At 35.8% G+C, this 15000-nt stretch overlaps 2 protein-coding genes across 6 annotated transcripts in view; one reads left to right on the forward strand and one right to left on the reverse strand.

The window, feature by feature from the left end:
* Positions 1–1451, forward strand: part of LOC138864908 (uncharacterized) — a 3330-nt gene extending 1879 nt beyond the window's left edge. Inside the window, exons 4-6 of the mRNA XM_070133548.1 lie at positions 983–1011; positions 1101–1202; positions 1390–1451. Coding sequence (XP_069989649.1) covers positions 983–1011; positions 1101–1202; positions 1390–1451 — 193 coding nt within the window. The remainder of the gene's footprint in view (positions 1–982; positions 1012–1100; positions 1203–1389) is intronic.
* A 4406-nt stretch (positions 1452–5857) lies between these two features.
* Positions 5858–15000, reverse strand: part of Marf (Mitochondrial assembly regulatory factor) — a 29615-nt gene continuing 20472 nt past the window's right edge. For all 5 annotated transcript variants that reach the window (XM_070133831.1, XM_070133827.1, XM_070133829.1 and 2 more), the window contains 8 exons: positions 14231–14369; positions 13567–13744; positions 13170–13377; positions 12426–12547; positions 10331–10432; positions 9731–9880; positions 9417–9613; positions 5858–9250 (listed from right to left, as the gene is read on the reverse strand). In XM_070133831.1, the coding sequence (XP_069989932.1) occupies positions 9046–9250; positions 9417–9613; positions 9731–9880; positions 10331–10432; positions 12426–12547; positions 13170–13377; positions 13567–13744; positions 14231–14369 (1301 nt within the window). In that variant the 3' untranslated portion in view covers positions 5858–9045. The remainder of the gene's footprint in view (positions 9251–9416; positions 9614–9730; positions 9881–10330; positions 10433–12425; positions 12548–13169; positions 13378–13566; positions 13745–14230; positions 14370–15000) is intronic.

The raw sequence follows: 15000 nt of genomic DNA on the forward strand, positions 1-15000 counted from the left end.
CATGTTGTACAATGTATTGAATGCAGAGAATGCTGTGATCGGGTTCTGGAATTGACGTCACACATCCGGGTTGTGGGATTTACGCGGGAAAATATAACTTGACCGGAAAATCGAAATAAATCAATTTTTGGAAATTATTTTCAGATTTCCTATTTTACTCATATTAGAGAGATGGTTTGCGAGCTAATTCTTCCTTTTTTTTAATTTTCAGTTGTTACTTCACATAAGCCCTTTAATGTACTGTACATCCCCGCTGCTACTCTCAGTGATTTTTTACGAAGGAAATGCAATAAAAGAAAAGTGTCTTAGAAGGTTAATTTCTATCGAATGGTAAGGGAGATTCTTCAATTTCGGCGTTAGGTGAAATACTACTAATAATAAATACAGTTTATTGTTCCCATCATCACAGTTCTGACTCAGATTAACATGAAACAAGCAAATTACACAGCACAGTGTTACTGACAAGTTTGATCCCGTACAAGATTGAGTAATTCAATATTTGGTTTAGATTTAATACAATCGCCAGATTCTTTAAGCATTTCAGAAAAAAAAGTAGATGAAAGAGTAGACGTTGAAAGTTTATTCCCATTTTTTGTTTTTGATAAACTTACTTTCGGAAATATTCTGTTTGAAGAGCAAATTCATGAATTTTTAAAAACAAAGATGGCCCAAATCATCATGCAGTGTGCTTATTGCATTGAAGAATTCTTCAGAGTTTGCCATATCTCTGATTCCTTGTGGAATAAACATTTTCAATTGATTTCCATTTATCATCTAATTGTTGTGGATTGCATACATTTATTCTCAGGAATGAATTGACGAGGTCTTTTAGTGATGGTAGTTATTCTAGACCGTTCATCTAAAACAACTCCTAACCACATTTCAAATTCCTGTGATGACAATAGAAACATTTTCCTCATTTCCTTTCATGCAATAATTAGGAACTTTCTACAGTTTACTTATTTTTTCTGGTATTCATCAGACTGGGAGGGCATGAATGTCGGATCCAAGGTAATGCAATGTTATTATATATAACTATTTCCTCTCTCTTCCTGTAACACCTAAGGAATTCTTCATACAAGTTAAAACACTGTTTATAGAGAATTTGAATTGTGGGTCCTTGTTGTTGAAAAAGGAGACTGAGATTATTAAACTTTGGAAGAATATAGTTCATATTTTCTCGAAAATATTCTTGGTAGGGTGTAAGTCGTCTTTAGAGTTCCTGTTTGAAAAGAATTATCTTTCAACAGCTAGACACTAAGAAAGCCATCTTGTTTGGCAAGCATATAACATATTGTGAGATTTAACCACTCAAAATTCTTGAAGCTGCTTAAATTGGCACATACGTTTAGCACTGTGTGAGAAGTGACTAAAGATATTTCTTACCAGATCTTCACACCTACGAGGAAGACACTTTGAGGCTTGTGAAGAAAAGAATGGCATACATCTGAGGACCTTTTCACATGTTCTGATTTCAACCGACTCACTAACGAATTGTTGTTGCCAGAAATATCGCTAGCCCCATTTGAGGCAAATCCAATAAAGTTTTCTTTGGATATTTCATGATCATCCACGTATGATCTGAAAGAGACTTTCCTTTTTGCTCCTGCACAGTCATAAATATATTCCTAAAGCTAGCAGTCTGTGGTCTTGTCTATAATTATGGAAAAAAAAATTCAACTAAATAATTCCTCTCATATTGAGCCACTTTAGAAATAACGTTATTTAGCTCCTTTAAGAGAGTTTTTTGAAGGATATGGCCGGGAAATACATTTTAATAAATCGATCAAGTGATCAGCAGTGTTAAATGAAATGTGCTCTACTAAAAGCCCAGAAAGTTTGATTTCTGCCGTGACTGGATCCTCCTGACGCTCCTCACAAGGTCTCGGGGTGACCGAGGCCGACCTCCGAGCTGCAGCTTCACACTGTAGAAGGTGGTGCCTAGAACTCTTGTGCCTCTGCAGTGAGTTGCTGTCTGCAGCGAGCGTTGACTTGCAGAGCTTGCATCTTGCCTGATGAGGATCGTCGATGCCAGGCAAAATTTCCTCCCAAGGACCATGTTAAAATCTGGATTACAGTAATAAATTTAGAATATTTTCGTATATTTACTGTCACTCGATCAAGAATGTTGACCGAGTTCGTATCCAAATTTGTAACACACAATATGGAAATGTAATAATAAAATTGCCTACACTACTCAGCACACGAACAATACTTACATTTATGAAAGTTGAGAAATGCTTAGTGCACTGGGAACTCCTATTTATTTTGGCTGAAATATACGTTACACAAATTTATGATAATATAATATAGGGATATATAAATAAATGAAATCAAAGAAAGAAATAAACTCAAACATTGCAATGGCATTTAATTTTTAACATTAACCATAAAAGATAAAATTCCGACCATGCAAACTTTCGGTTCACAAAGCTGCGAAGTTTAGTCCATAAGTTCACTTTTTTTTGAGGGGGGGGGGGGTCGCACAGCAGACGAAAACTGTACACATCGGCAATGCTGGTTCAACTTTGCCAACTAATATTTTCTTCAGAAAGAGCTTTGTGCAGGGAGGGGGGAGGGGGTAGAAGTCGTTGAAGGAGGGCTCACTTTGGGGTAATCCGCACGGAAGTATAACATTTCATTAATCTTATAGTTCAGTCTTCCCTGTCTAAAATAAAACGTAGTAAGGTGGAGGAATTTGTGGAATCTTATTTTAGCGCTCATTTGGCCTAAGTCCTATGTGGGACTCTATATATTTCGTTGTGTATGTACTTCGCCAAGTACACAGAGGAAAATGTCCCGAGACCTGAAACCTCGGCAAAAATTTAGAAAGGATAACGCCTCTGCAAAATCCACAATTATAAGAGGTATGAACATATTTGCCCTGCCATCCAACCTATAGAAAGCTGAGACATGGCTTTAGGCATGGAAAGATAAAAACTTCCAAAATGATGGCAACTCTCCAATTTGTGACAAAAATAAACACAAAAGATTTATTTCAGAAATAAAAACTTATTTATTAACTGGTCCTGATACCATCATGTCGCCCGCCTTGCATCCCTCCTACGCCTCACCGTTCCTTCCACTACCCACTTTGGGAACCATTGATTTAAGTCAATCCTGAATGTTAATGATTCGAAACCCTACCATACCTTTGCTTCACCTAAACGTATAAAACCCAAAAGGTCTTCCGCTGAGTATGCGTGCCACACACTACTAATGTTTGCCAACAGGCAAATATTCCATAATTGTAGCTTCTTGATACTGTAGTTTAGAAACCTCTGAAACCGACCTAAATTGCCATCCCTGTATCGCGTAATTATTGTTGCTCCGTAGTTCCTTAGTACCACTGCCGCACTGCAGTTCTCCCAGTGGTCCACTCTATAAGCCCAATGCCTGAACCTGCCGTTTCGCCATTCTATCCAGGGCTGACCGCTTTTCCGTAGCAGCTGTTCTGCCATTTTTTAAACAGTAGATAAAGAAAACGGAGATAGTAAAACTGAACCGCACACTATCATAAATGGATGAATGTTACAGTTAACTTTCATTTCTTTGATAAGATAAACGATAATAGCATAATACGAAAATCTTTTTTAATATTTCATCCATTACTTCCTTTTAAGAGGCCTGAAAGAACTGTCCAAGCTCTCACGGTCTGCTGGTCATACTCGAAGTTTGGTGACAAGTGCCTAGCGCCAGAGTCTGATGATTATAGGATTCCTTGTATTACTTTCTTGTTCATTGCACTGCATAGAACAAAAATACAATAAATATATTAAACCAATAGTGGAGCAACATTCGACAACATAAAAGCATCTGCATCTCTTTATAGAAAATGCATTAGATGAATAACCTAAGAAAACGCGACATTGAACCTGTAAACTTGATAAATCTAAAAGGTATATGACTATTCATAGTGAATGGGTTGCAAGGCTGAAGGTTTAAAATCACATACCAGTTCATATTATGATGGTTTCAGCAATTTTTGTTTAATTTATCTAAACGTGGAAAAATATTTCAATGTTTTAAATACTTTTAATTTGCATAAAACCATCTGTAGTCATAAAAAAGAAAAGTACAGCCTACGGAAAAAAATCCGTAATGACGTCACCATTCTTCGGTCATCTTTTGTCTTTGTTTAGCAGGCAGATTTCCGTAGAATTCTGTCCTAACTTGATCCTCCCGTTTGAGCCGAATTTTGGGCGACTTCCTAATTATGATGGTGATGGTGACGACTTACCACATCAAATGTAATTCCGTATGCCTTAATATCAATGTACCACAGGCTATGCATTTAAATCCTATCTTTTCAGAGGTAGATACAGTAATGGTTAATGGTTTAAAGCAAATAAATGTGCTAGACATCTAAGGCCATATAGCACTGTAGTATGATATAGTAAAGGGTGGGGATAGGTGATAGTTGTTATGTGTCAACTAGGTATAGTAATGAGTCAATATATATTTATTTATAGAAAATGTGCTACCGCTTTAACGTCTAAGGTCCTTAGCGACATATTCAAAATATAGCGACAGAGTGAAGAAAGTTTTAGGTTCTTAAGGTGATGTTTATGGATTCCCAGAATGGTTAAGGGTCAAAATAAATGTGCCAGACATCATAGGCCATATAGCACTATGATAAAGTATTATGGAGAAAAGGTTAAACATGATTTAACGATTAGGACATATAATAGATATCAAAGGTCGTAGAGCGTTGCTGGCTAATATGGTGGTGAAAGGGGCAACGAGGGAAGAGCAAACGGAGTACGAAGCTCGTTCAGAACTGACACAAAGCCTGCCTTTCATCCTTTCAGCATGGCTCTCACACTTTAGGATGTGGACAGAGGAAGGAGATGAAGCAGAGAAGGAAAAGGAAAGGGGAGAAGAAACGACAGCACAAAATTAGTTGAGACCAGGGCTGATTCCCTACCTTGTGTCTCAGTCTCCATCTTCGAAGCCCCCCACAACAAGAAGCAAGGGATTTGAGGGTTCAATAGATTTCACAGTCTTCATTCATGGTGAAAGAATATTCAACTGGCACTTCACACAATGGTTCATTCATAGTTTACTTTTTAGTAAAAAAAAAAAAATATATATATATATATATATATAACCCAAAATTTTTTTAATCATGTCATCAAAGGATTCAAGTGTGATAAGAGACAATTGTAATAAAATATACTTTCTTTGAGGACCTTTTATTTTACAAGTTTTCATGTACATATTTTCAATAATATCAAGTCTGGGAATGAGTTAAACACTGAAAATGACAAGATCGTCTTAATTTTCTTAACATACAGGAATTAACTCCTGTAAAAAAAAAATCAACGGTATATGTGCATTAACTTACATCTTCAATGTTACAAGTGATTCTTTTGCAATGGAGGTGTTCATCCTGAAATTTGGAAGGATGACAAAATGGTACTTTGATGACCAATGCCCCCATAATAAGAAAGTGAAAGAAGAAATGAGAGGAGAGAGGGGGGAGAGAGGGGGGAGAGAGGGGGAGAGAGGGGGAGAGAGGGGGAGAGAGGGGGAGAGAGGAGGAGAGAGGGAGAGAGAGGGGATGAGAGGGGGGGAGAGAGAGAGAGAGAGAGAGAGAGAGAGAGAGAGAGAGAGAGAGAGAGAGAGAGAGAGAGAGAGAGAGAGAGAGAGAGAGAGAGAGAGAGAGAGAGAGAGAGAGAGTGAGGAGAGAAAGAGAGAGAGAGTGAGGAGAGAAAGAGAGAGAGAGTGAGGAGAGAAAGAGAGAGAGAGTGAGGAGAGAAAGAGAAAGCGAGTGAAGAGAGAGAGAGAGAGAGAGAGTGAGGTGAGAGAGAGAGAGAGAGAGAATCAATAATTAGGGGATTATTAAAACTAAAGATAATAGGAAATTCTCTATTTCCTCCACATCACTTCACCCAGTTAATAATATTTACACTACAATAGACTGTACATCTCTAAGAGTGTTTAAAGTGACTATCATGACGGCTGCAATGATTCCTCAAATGGCCACAAGCAGTTCGCAAACCATCATTACCTAATAAGAAAAATAAAATAAATAATCACTGAAGTATATACATATAAATCTTTCTATGAAATAACATTCACAACAGTTTCATATACATTAATAATATATTACCAATATGTAAAGAATAATGAACCTTGATTACTTTACAACCACCTCTCATTAACAGGGTCAAATATCAGTCACAACAGAACATCTCAATCCACTTTTTGAAGTCAGATCTAAATAAATCAATATAAAAAACTAATTTGATACGATGCTTATGCAAATTCAAAACTTGATATTTTCAAAATGGCTTTTAACCAGTCTTATAAGAATTACATTTTATTGGATTTTCAATTTCATATGCCATGCTTCCTCAGCATTTTCTGCTGACATTTACACATTTGACTAGAACTTAATACATCATACTACAAAAGAAACACAATTATAATTTCAATAGTTGCCTCTACTCTCAACTGCACATTTCACCTATTTCAACACCCAATGGCAAACCAGAATTAATCTATTATATAGTTGAAACATTAACATATAAGCAATATCTATAATACTTTTTTTTTGCAATAGATGAACCTAAAAAGACAATATTTCCTTGAGTCACTACCTTATCTGAAAAAGAACTCTTACACACATCATACAATGCACAAATAAAATTTACAAGAGTCTTTGAAGAGTGATATTATATTTCATTTTAGTTAATTTTAGATAACCTATGAAACCATACTTGAATAACCTTTAGACCATATTTGAAACTGTACTCCTCAATATAAAAAAGTTAGACTTTATATCAAGGAAGATAGTCACTAAGCTATGTTCAAACCATAGGTCATAAACAAATGAATAATATATACACAGTATCAGAGTTTTAAAATGTAAAATGACTATTTTTTACTAGTATGTGATATGAGCAAACATAGTAACCTATGGCAAATTCAATATAATCTCCACAAATTGTGGTTACAATGGTAATGTGAGTGTGGCTTAAAATAAAAAGAAAAATAACCCATAAAAGAATTATATAACACTCACAGCCCATGAAAAGAGAGAAACAGAGAGAAAGAAGAAGAAAGAAAAAAAAAAAAAAAAAAAAAAATCAATGGAACTACATGTAAATGTACACACATACTAAAATGCTGTTGATATTCAGTCATATGGTTATTAATATATCTTGTTATCATTCATTGTTACTGAAATGTGTTGCCAACCAAAAAGAATTAAACTCAAGTCTATATATTCATATATATGAATTACTAGCTTCATGGAGTAAATATAAAAACAAACCTATGAAATCCAGAATTACTTTGCGAGGACTACTGCACTGAGGCTAATTGGTAGTTACCCTTCTGTATATGCACACCACAATGGGAGTTTACTTATCTTTGTGGGAGTTTACTTATCTCATGACTGTTATTCAGATCTGATGGATGATTTTAAACCTGACCAATGAACAGACATGAATGAGATATATTAGTTTATCTGAATGAAAAATCCTCTGGCATATACACTTGCATATTCACAATTATGACAGGTGAATAATTAGTATACAATTGGCATATTCATGATTACGAAGGGTGAATAATTAGTATACAATTGGCATATTCATGATTACGAAGGGTGAATAATTAGTATACAATTGGGATCAGAGATGTAAATCTTTAAATTAATATAAAGGAAGCAAATCTGCACAAAATATTATAGATATACTTCCCAATGAATATTCTTACACAGTATGACTGATCTCTCTTTACTTGATAAATAAAGTTCAGTTAGATTTCTAAATTTAGCAAAAACATCACTAATAAGGCAAATGATCTTTCTGAGTACATGTTTACTTAGTGATAACTTTATGAAATTTAAAATCTTCATTTACACTATGACAGTAGCCCACAACTGAGAAAAGAATACAGCCTTTTGCATCCCCAACTACTTCTCTTGTAATATGGAGATATTCTAAGTTTGCTTAAGCTTGGAGTCATAATTCTGGGGCCAACAAATATTCTGGGTTATTTACAATTGAATGTCATGACACAGGATTCCTGGTAAGCAATGATTAAATATGTTATGAATCACTAAGTACAACAACTTCAACTTCAAATATATTATAGCAATTTCGAACTTCCATGTTATTTACTTGCAGATACCATTATAGATCTGCACAAGAAAATCTGACTGGAAGAGAGTTTATGAAGATGCTGAATAAAACTGATTATGGTATTTAGCAAGTACCCTAACACAGACTTTTTGCTTTAGGCTAGCCAGAAACACTCAGAAAAGAACACAAATATTTAGTGTGGGGTTCCTACTTATAGCAGGCGAAGATTTATCATGCATATGCTTTGAGCATCGTTGAAATCTTAGCAAGACAGTACTTACAAGAATGTTTTTGCCTAATCTCAAGCAAAAAATCTAGGCAAGTTTCTCATTGCTGTAATGTACCTTTATATACAAACCTACTGTACTGTTCTACATTTTATCAAATTTGGGGAGGATATGGCACATATATATTACAACTTTTTAGAATTCCCACCTGTATTAAGACCAATTTATACTCTTGATTATTGTATTTCCATTTGAATGAGATATTAACTTTATACTGTATAATAACTATAACTTTCTGTGAGCAAGTAATCCATCCACCAACCTTTTACGCTGCTCCCACCTTTCTAATGTTTAACTTTCTCGGGTTTTTAAAGAATAGCAGGAACTAAATGTCAAATATAATGGCTTGACCAAAACACATACAACTGAAAAGAAATGCATTCAGAACACCAATGATCAACAGCTTCAAAACCAGTAAAAGAATGTGGAATAATGTTGTCTATAGTACCTTTTATAAAATCTTATGTTTGTACCACCTAAAGCTTAGGCCATTATAATGGCTCATGTCAGTATCAAGTATGTCACTTATCTGACATTAGATATTATTCTTTACATATAACTAACTATAACAAAATAATGGAAATGGATATTCATTACAAAGAGCATGTGTGCAAGTACAAATTAAGTAGACCTATCTTTTACACAGCAAGACACACACAAATTACTCATTCATCCGAAGAGAGGTATGTCTGCTGGAAGATATCTAACTCATTAGCCAAGTAGTGTGCCTTGTTCCGCAATTTCTTTGCTGTTGCGGACATATCCTCAAGCTGCTGTACTTCTCGTTCCAAAGACCGCACATCCCTCTGCATCTCACTTGTGCTCTCATCAACAAGGCGGCACAGGCGAGCGAAGGTGCCACTCAATTCCCTTAAGAAAAAGTTACAGTATAGTATGTTAAATTTATTTTCAATTATATCATCAATATAGTTATGGCAAAAGATCAACTTTGAGTAAATAATTTTTGTTTTTTTCAGATTTGAATACCCTCATTTATAATATTATCATGATTAAGAACAATTAAATTATGCCTTACTGTTGAACCTGATGAGAGCAGTTATGCGATGTTAGATCCACAATCAGTCTTAACTTGCGTGTGGCATGATCAACATACTGCTTCTTGAAAACACGCTCTTTTGCTTTGTTGGTCCAAGTCAGCCTTTCATAGGCATACAGGCATCCATACACCCCACCAGTTAGCACAATCAGGCGCCAGCCAACAGTCTTGAACATCTGGGTATAAATTAATTCATATATTTTCTATATAGATTTCACAAGAAGGAAGAGCTATACAACTGTAGGTCATACTTTTTTATAAATCAAAGAAAGACACCGAAGGAACTATCTTACCAATCCCAATGCAAGTGCAAGGCCCATCGTACCCTGGGAGCCCACACTGGCAAGGGCAAAGCGACTGATGATGGACCAATCATCCTGAGACACTCCAAACTGAGGTTCATTGCTTGGAGTCAGAGGTGTCATTGGCACACTTCTTGGAATCTGCAATTGCATCAAGTAAGTGTAAAGAAGTCACTTATCTCTATAATAAGTTTTACAGGGATATATTCCTTTCAGTGAACCTGGGCTTGGTTGTGCTTCTGATGGTAATTTTCCAAAGACATATGATACAGACTACAACCTAATTTCTATATTTGTTGCATATTTTCCCTTGCTATAAAATAATATTCTAATATTCATAGTACTTGTTAAAAAAGATGTTCTCTATTATTCTTGGCTTACTTATGACAGATTAACTATGCATACAAATTTGAAATATAAAAAATATTATTAAATATATACCATTAAAAACAAGCCGGGATTTGACCAAGTCATCATTCTGTTTGCTATTAATATTTTTCTTTCATATATATGTGCATCTTAACATGTAAGTTATTGTTCCACTTCACTCTACCAATAGAAATATATAAAAATCACTGTATTTCTACTTACATTATCTTTGTGTCTTGAGTTCACTATCCTGTTGCTAGCTTTCCCTAACATTCTCTGAACCAGGGACACCAAGCCCAAGGAGAATTTGAACTCTATATCTTCCTGCAAAAAAAGAAAAAGAAGAAATGAATGAATAAAACCAAAAATGACAAGATATCAAACATTAACCATATGATTTATGTAAATTAACCCACTAAAGCTGGGTGTCCCACCAGTGAGACTCCTAGAGCATAGACCATTTCCAGGTGTCCCACTGGTGGGATGCTATGTTTCTAGGCCGTTTTCCAGGGGTCTCACGCACAAGATGCAATCCATGGACTTCAGTAACATCTGTTATATCTATGATTTCTTACTGTACACGTTACATTATGAGGCCATATAAAGAATCTACTTCAATTTACCTGGAGTTGATGTCATATAGGAAGGAGAAAGTAGGGAATTATGATCAATAAGAGAAAGATTTGAAAGTGACATAATTTAATTGATACATCACTACATTTCTGTTAGAATGAACAGCGATACCTCTGTGTTGCTAAAAAGAGAGCAACAGAGGACGGGAGGGAGGGGGGGGGGGGGGGGGGGGGGGAGAGAGAGAGAGGGAGGGAGGGAGAGAGAAAGAGAGAGAGAGAGAGAGAGAGAGAGAGAGAGAGAGAGAGAGAGAGAGAGAGAGAGAGAGAGAGAGAGAGAGAGAGAGAGAGATTTTTTCTTAATTTTCAATTTTCCGTAATACAACTTGTGCCGCCTGTCACAGAAGCAAAGAATATGGTGCTCAGAATGGAAATGGCACCCTTACTCGAACCGGTGCTCCTCCAGTCACAGCTTACGCACGTTACATTCCACATTTGTTTATCAGTAGGAATAACGCTAAAGTCAAATCACTCCAAAAGGTCTGTGCACTCATTGCGAATCTTTTCCATTACCCTGGCCTTTGCTTATGACAGCAAATTCGCATCACCCGGCCCATAACCACTTTGCCCAATGACAGCATGTTCACGTTATCCTGCCCTCGACTCAGATTTTTCTATGACAGGACTGTAACGTCATCATAGGGGTTACTGCCTGTAGAATTAAAAAATCATGCTTAAAAAGTCATTAGATAAAAAGAAATCACAACAACATGGTCTTCAATTATGTTATGCAAAAGTTTTGATTGTCCACCTCCTTTACAAGTCCTAAACACCAGAAGCCATTATAGGAGCAAGCAATGAAGATTGCATTAACCCATTAACGCCAGTATATTTTGAAGCTGAAAATAATATTTTCCGGGTGGCTACAAAATCAGTGCACAGGGCCGGCCCAGAATCTGCCCGCATGCTGGCCATGGCCTGCGACGTATTTGGAGCATGAGCTCCAATCCAACGTCACACTGGTAAGACGCCCGGCAATGTTTATTTTTCCGGGTGTCTCATATATGGGAAACCAGTCGTAAATGGGTTAGCAGCTGATGGATCAATAAGTACTCTGTTTGAGCTTGAAATAAAAGATCGCACTGAATTGGTCGTCCTTACTGGTATATGAATATTTTTTCTTCATAGCCACATTACATAGATTGTCAATGGCTGGCATAAAAAAGTAATTATCTTTATCACAACCTGGATGAACATTAAAGTCAAACTTTTGCATAATATAATTGAATAACAAATTATGGTGATTTCTGTGTATCTGGCGACTTTTTAAGCATGCTTTTTTAATTCTACAGGCATTAAAATGGTTTCCTATGACCATTCAGCCAAACATCCTTTACAGTTTTCAAAGTATCACATAAAAATGCATACAAGTCTATGCATGCCATGCCCCTTCTTTGGTAAAATTGCTGACTTTGCGTAAATTTCCAATGGCTATATCTTCGAAACAGTAAAAGATATCAAGATGAAGGTTTGGCATTAATTTGATCTCTGTGGTGACTATAGATGTACCAAATATGAACAAAATCCAAAGTATAATGGTTACAGAATCTGGATGATTTGACATGGAATGACCCTTTCTTGAAATGTTACAAACCTACGAATTCCGTGCCTAGGGCAACCCATTTGTGGCCCAGCCCATGCAATAAATACCATCGAGTATGCCAAGTACTTTTAAAAGCTATTCATACCTGAAAATCAGCACACAAGTTTTCACAATTCAATCGATAAAGAATCTCAAAGGGTTCTCTCCTTGGGAGCATCGTATTTGCCAAGTCACGTCGCTCTGGACCCAAAAGGGCTAACATGCGGTCTGCAAAAATAATATTTGTCAGTACTCTACTTTAAGTATTTAAAGATATATATTAAAAAAATTAAAAATAATTCTTAAAAATATCTCCAATTTCTATGATGGCTAACAAAGTGATAAGGGGAAAAGGGAAAAGAAAATGCATCAACTTCATTCTGGCAGGGAAATGCCACACTAGGTATATTCATACAAGAAGAATCTCAAATGATTACAAAATTAACTGTTCCATACACAGAAAAGAAAATGCAAAAAATCCAAATTTTCAAAGCTGAACTAAAAGAATTAACTTTCTTCATCTCTGTTGGAACTAACAAGAGAAGCAACAATTTTATTAGATTTTGAATTACTTCCATCTCTTCACCAGTTTTACATCTGCAAAGACTTTATAAAATTATCTATATCCTAAACCAATGTATTCTTTATTCTGTGTTTGTTATTTTTGTCTATCATGAGAATAATAAAGTGACAAAGGTAAACATCAATATTATAGTATTACCTGATCTAATGAACAATTATTTTTATTCATTTTATTATTATATATATCTATTTTTTTTACTTTATCAAGCTAATGAGCAAGAACTAAAGGGAACTAAATGAAACAACAAATAAATAAAGAAAAACTTACTTGTCATTTCTGCCTGACTACTTTCAATATTCAAAGCCAAAGCAGAGGAAAGCCTTGCTCGCAAGTTTGACCCCAAGCCAGACTCAACATGTGCATGCAAAGTTTTCTTATAGACATTAAGCACAAGAGGGTCTGGATGGAATGGCTCATTAAATTCATCAACTAACACAGATAGGCGCCTTATTTCTTCGTTTAGTGCATTTGATACCTGTAATAATAAAATTGAATTAGTATGTAAATACCTATCTTCTACATCACTACTAGAAATTAAAAAATAAATCTAAATTATCTTAATTACTGATGGACTTCATAAGTTTTAAATTTTAGAAACAGGCAGTTCTTATTAATACCATTTCCTGCATAATATACACACCAATCCATGGACTGACATACTTACTCTCCTTTCAACATCTTCCACTATGGAGCAAATCTTCTCCTTCATCTGTGTCGTGAGTGCATGTAACTCTTTCTCTGTGTGGTCCAGCCTTGCCCAAAGGCTGTGTCTCTCAGACATTTTTTCCTCCCTTTCCTGCCATGATCGTTCCATAACCCTCCCTACTATTAACTGGATTTCCCTGAAAATAGTAAAGAAATAAAATAAAGAAATATGAAAAAAGTATTTGAGCCAAACATAGTATGTCACTCAAATCCTCCAAAAACATGGATAAAACCCATTTTAAATACATCTACTTAGTTTATTCAAAATAACCATGTCACTTGTATATCTAGAAAATTGCCACATTGCAAGTAATTCTGGTAGAGCGAAGTGGAAAGGAGGAGGAGGAGGAGGAGGAGGAGGAGGAGGAGGAGGAGGAGGAGGAGGAGGAGGAGGAGGAGGAGGAGGAGGAGGAGGAGGAGGAGGAGGGAGAGAGGGAGGGGGAAGAGGAGGTAACTCCTTTTTCTACTGAACGCAGATTAAATCCTACCAAGAGAATAAAAAATGGCAGAATACCTTATAAGAAAAATGAAAGTGGTGGAAAAAAAACAGCAAAAAAATATTGCAGGCCTAATAATGTAAATAATTCTAATATATAAAATATAGACTAAAGTTTATGTCTTACCCTGAAATGCTCTTTCCCCGCTGTGTGTGCTGCTCAAATTTGGTGATAACTGCTGTCTTTGAAATGCATTCCTCAAATTTTCTTTCAAAGTCTTGAAATTCAAAATAACGACTTGTAAATCCATCTGGGTACCCTGAGGCTATGGAAATGAAAATAAATGAATATAAATTAATAATGCTAATACTAACTATATCAAGAATGTCGTTAACAACAGTAAAAGTAACAATAATAATAACAGCAATGATAATATTAACCCCTATAAGCTGGATGACATGACCATCACATAACAAAAAAATCTGGCTTGAGAGGCAAGTGTCATGAACCTGCCGTCATGGAAAAATCTGGCATGTTGGCTGGGGTGATGTGAAACTGCTGTCATTACAGGGTGATTACACTCATTTGAAGAGGTTGTTGCATTATTCCCATTGATAAATGAGTGTGGAATATAATGTCCAAGAGCCATGACTGGAAGAGAACTGGCTCCAGGAGGATGCTTTTTCCATGCTCAGGATCCTATATTCCTGACCACCATGACCAGTGGCCCAGCTTTAATGTCAGAAAATCAAATACTTGAAAACAATATAAAAAATGACACAAATACGAAAATGTTACTTTTTGTTACTACTATTGTCCTGAGTTATAGACTACCAAGTCAGATTGTTTGCAAGGAAAACAGTTTATTACCATCTGGATAAAGGAAATCAAATGACAATTATAGACATCCAGACCCATAAACCCGTCAGAGTGGCCACTCACATAAGCCTAATGCC

Source organism: Penaeus vannamei, chromosome 19 (assembly GCF_042767895.1).
Source record: "Penaeus vannamei isolate JL-2024 chromosome 19, ASM4276789v1, whole genome shotgun sequence".
In the NCBI taxonomy this organism is placed as follows: domain Eukaryota; kingdom Metazoa; phylum Arthropoda; class Malacostraca; order Decapoda; family Penaeidae; genus Penaeus; species Penaeus vannamei.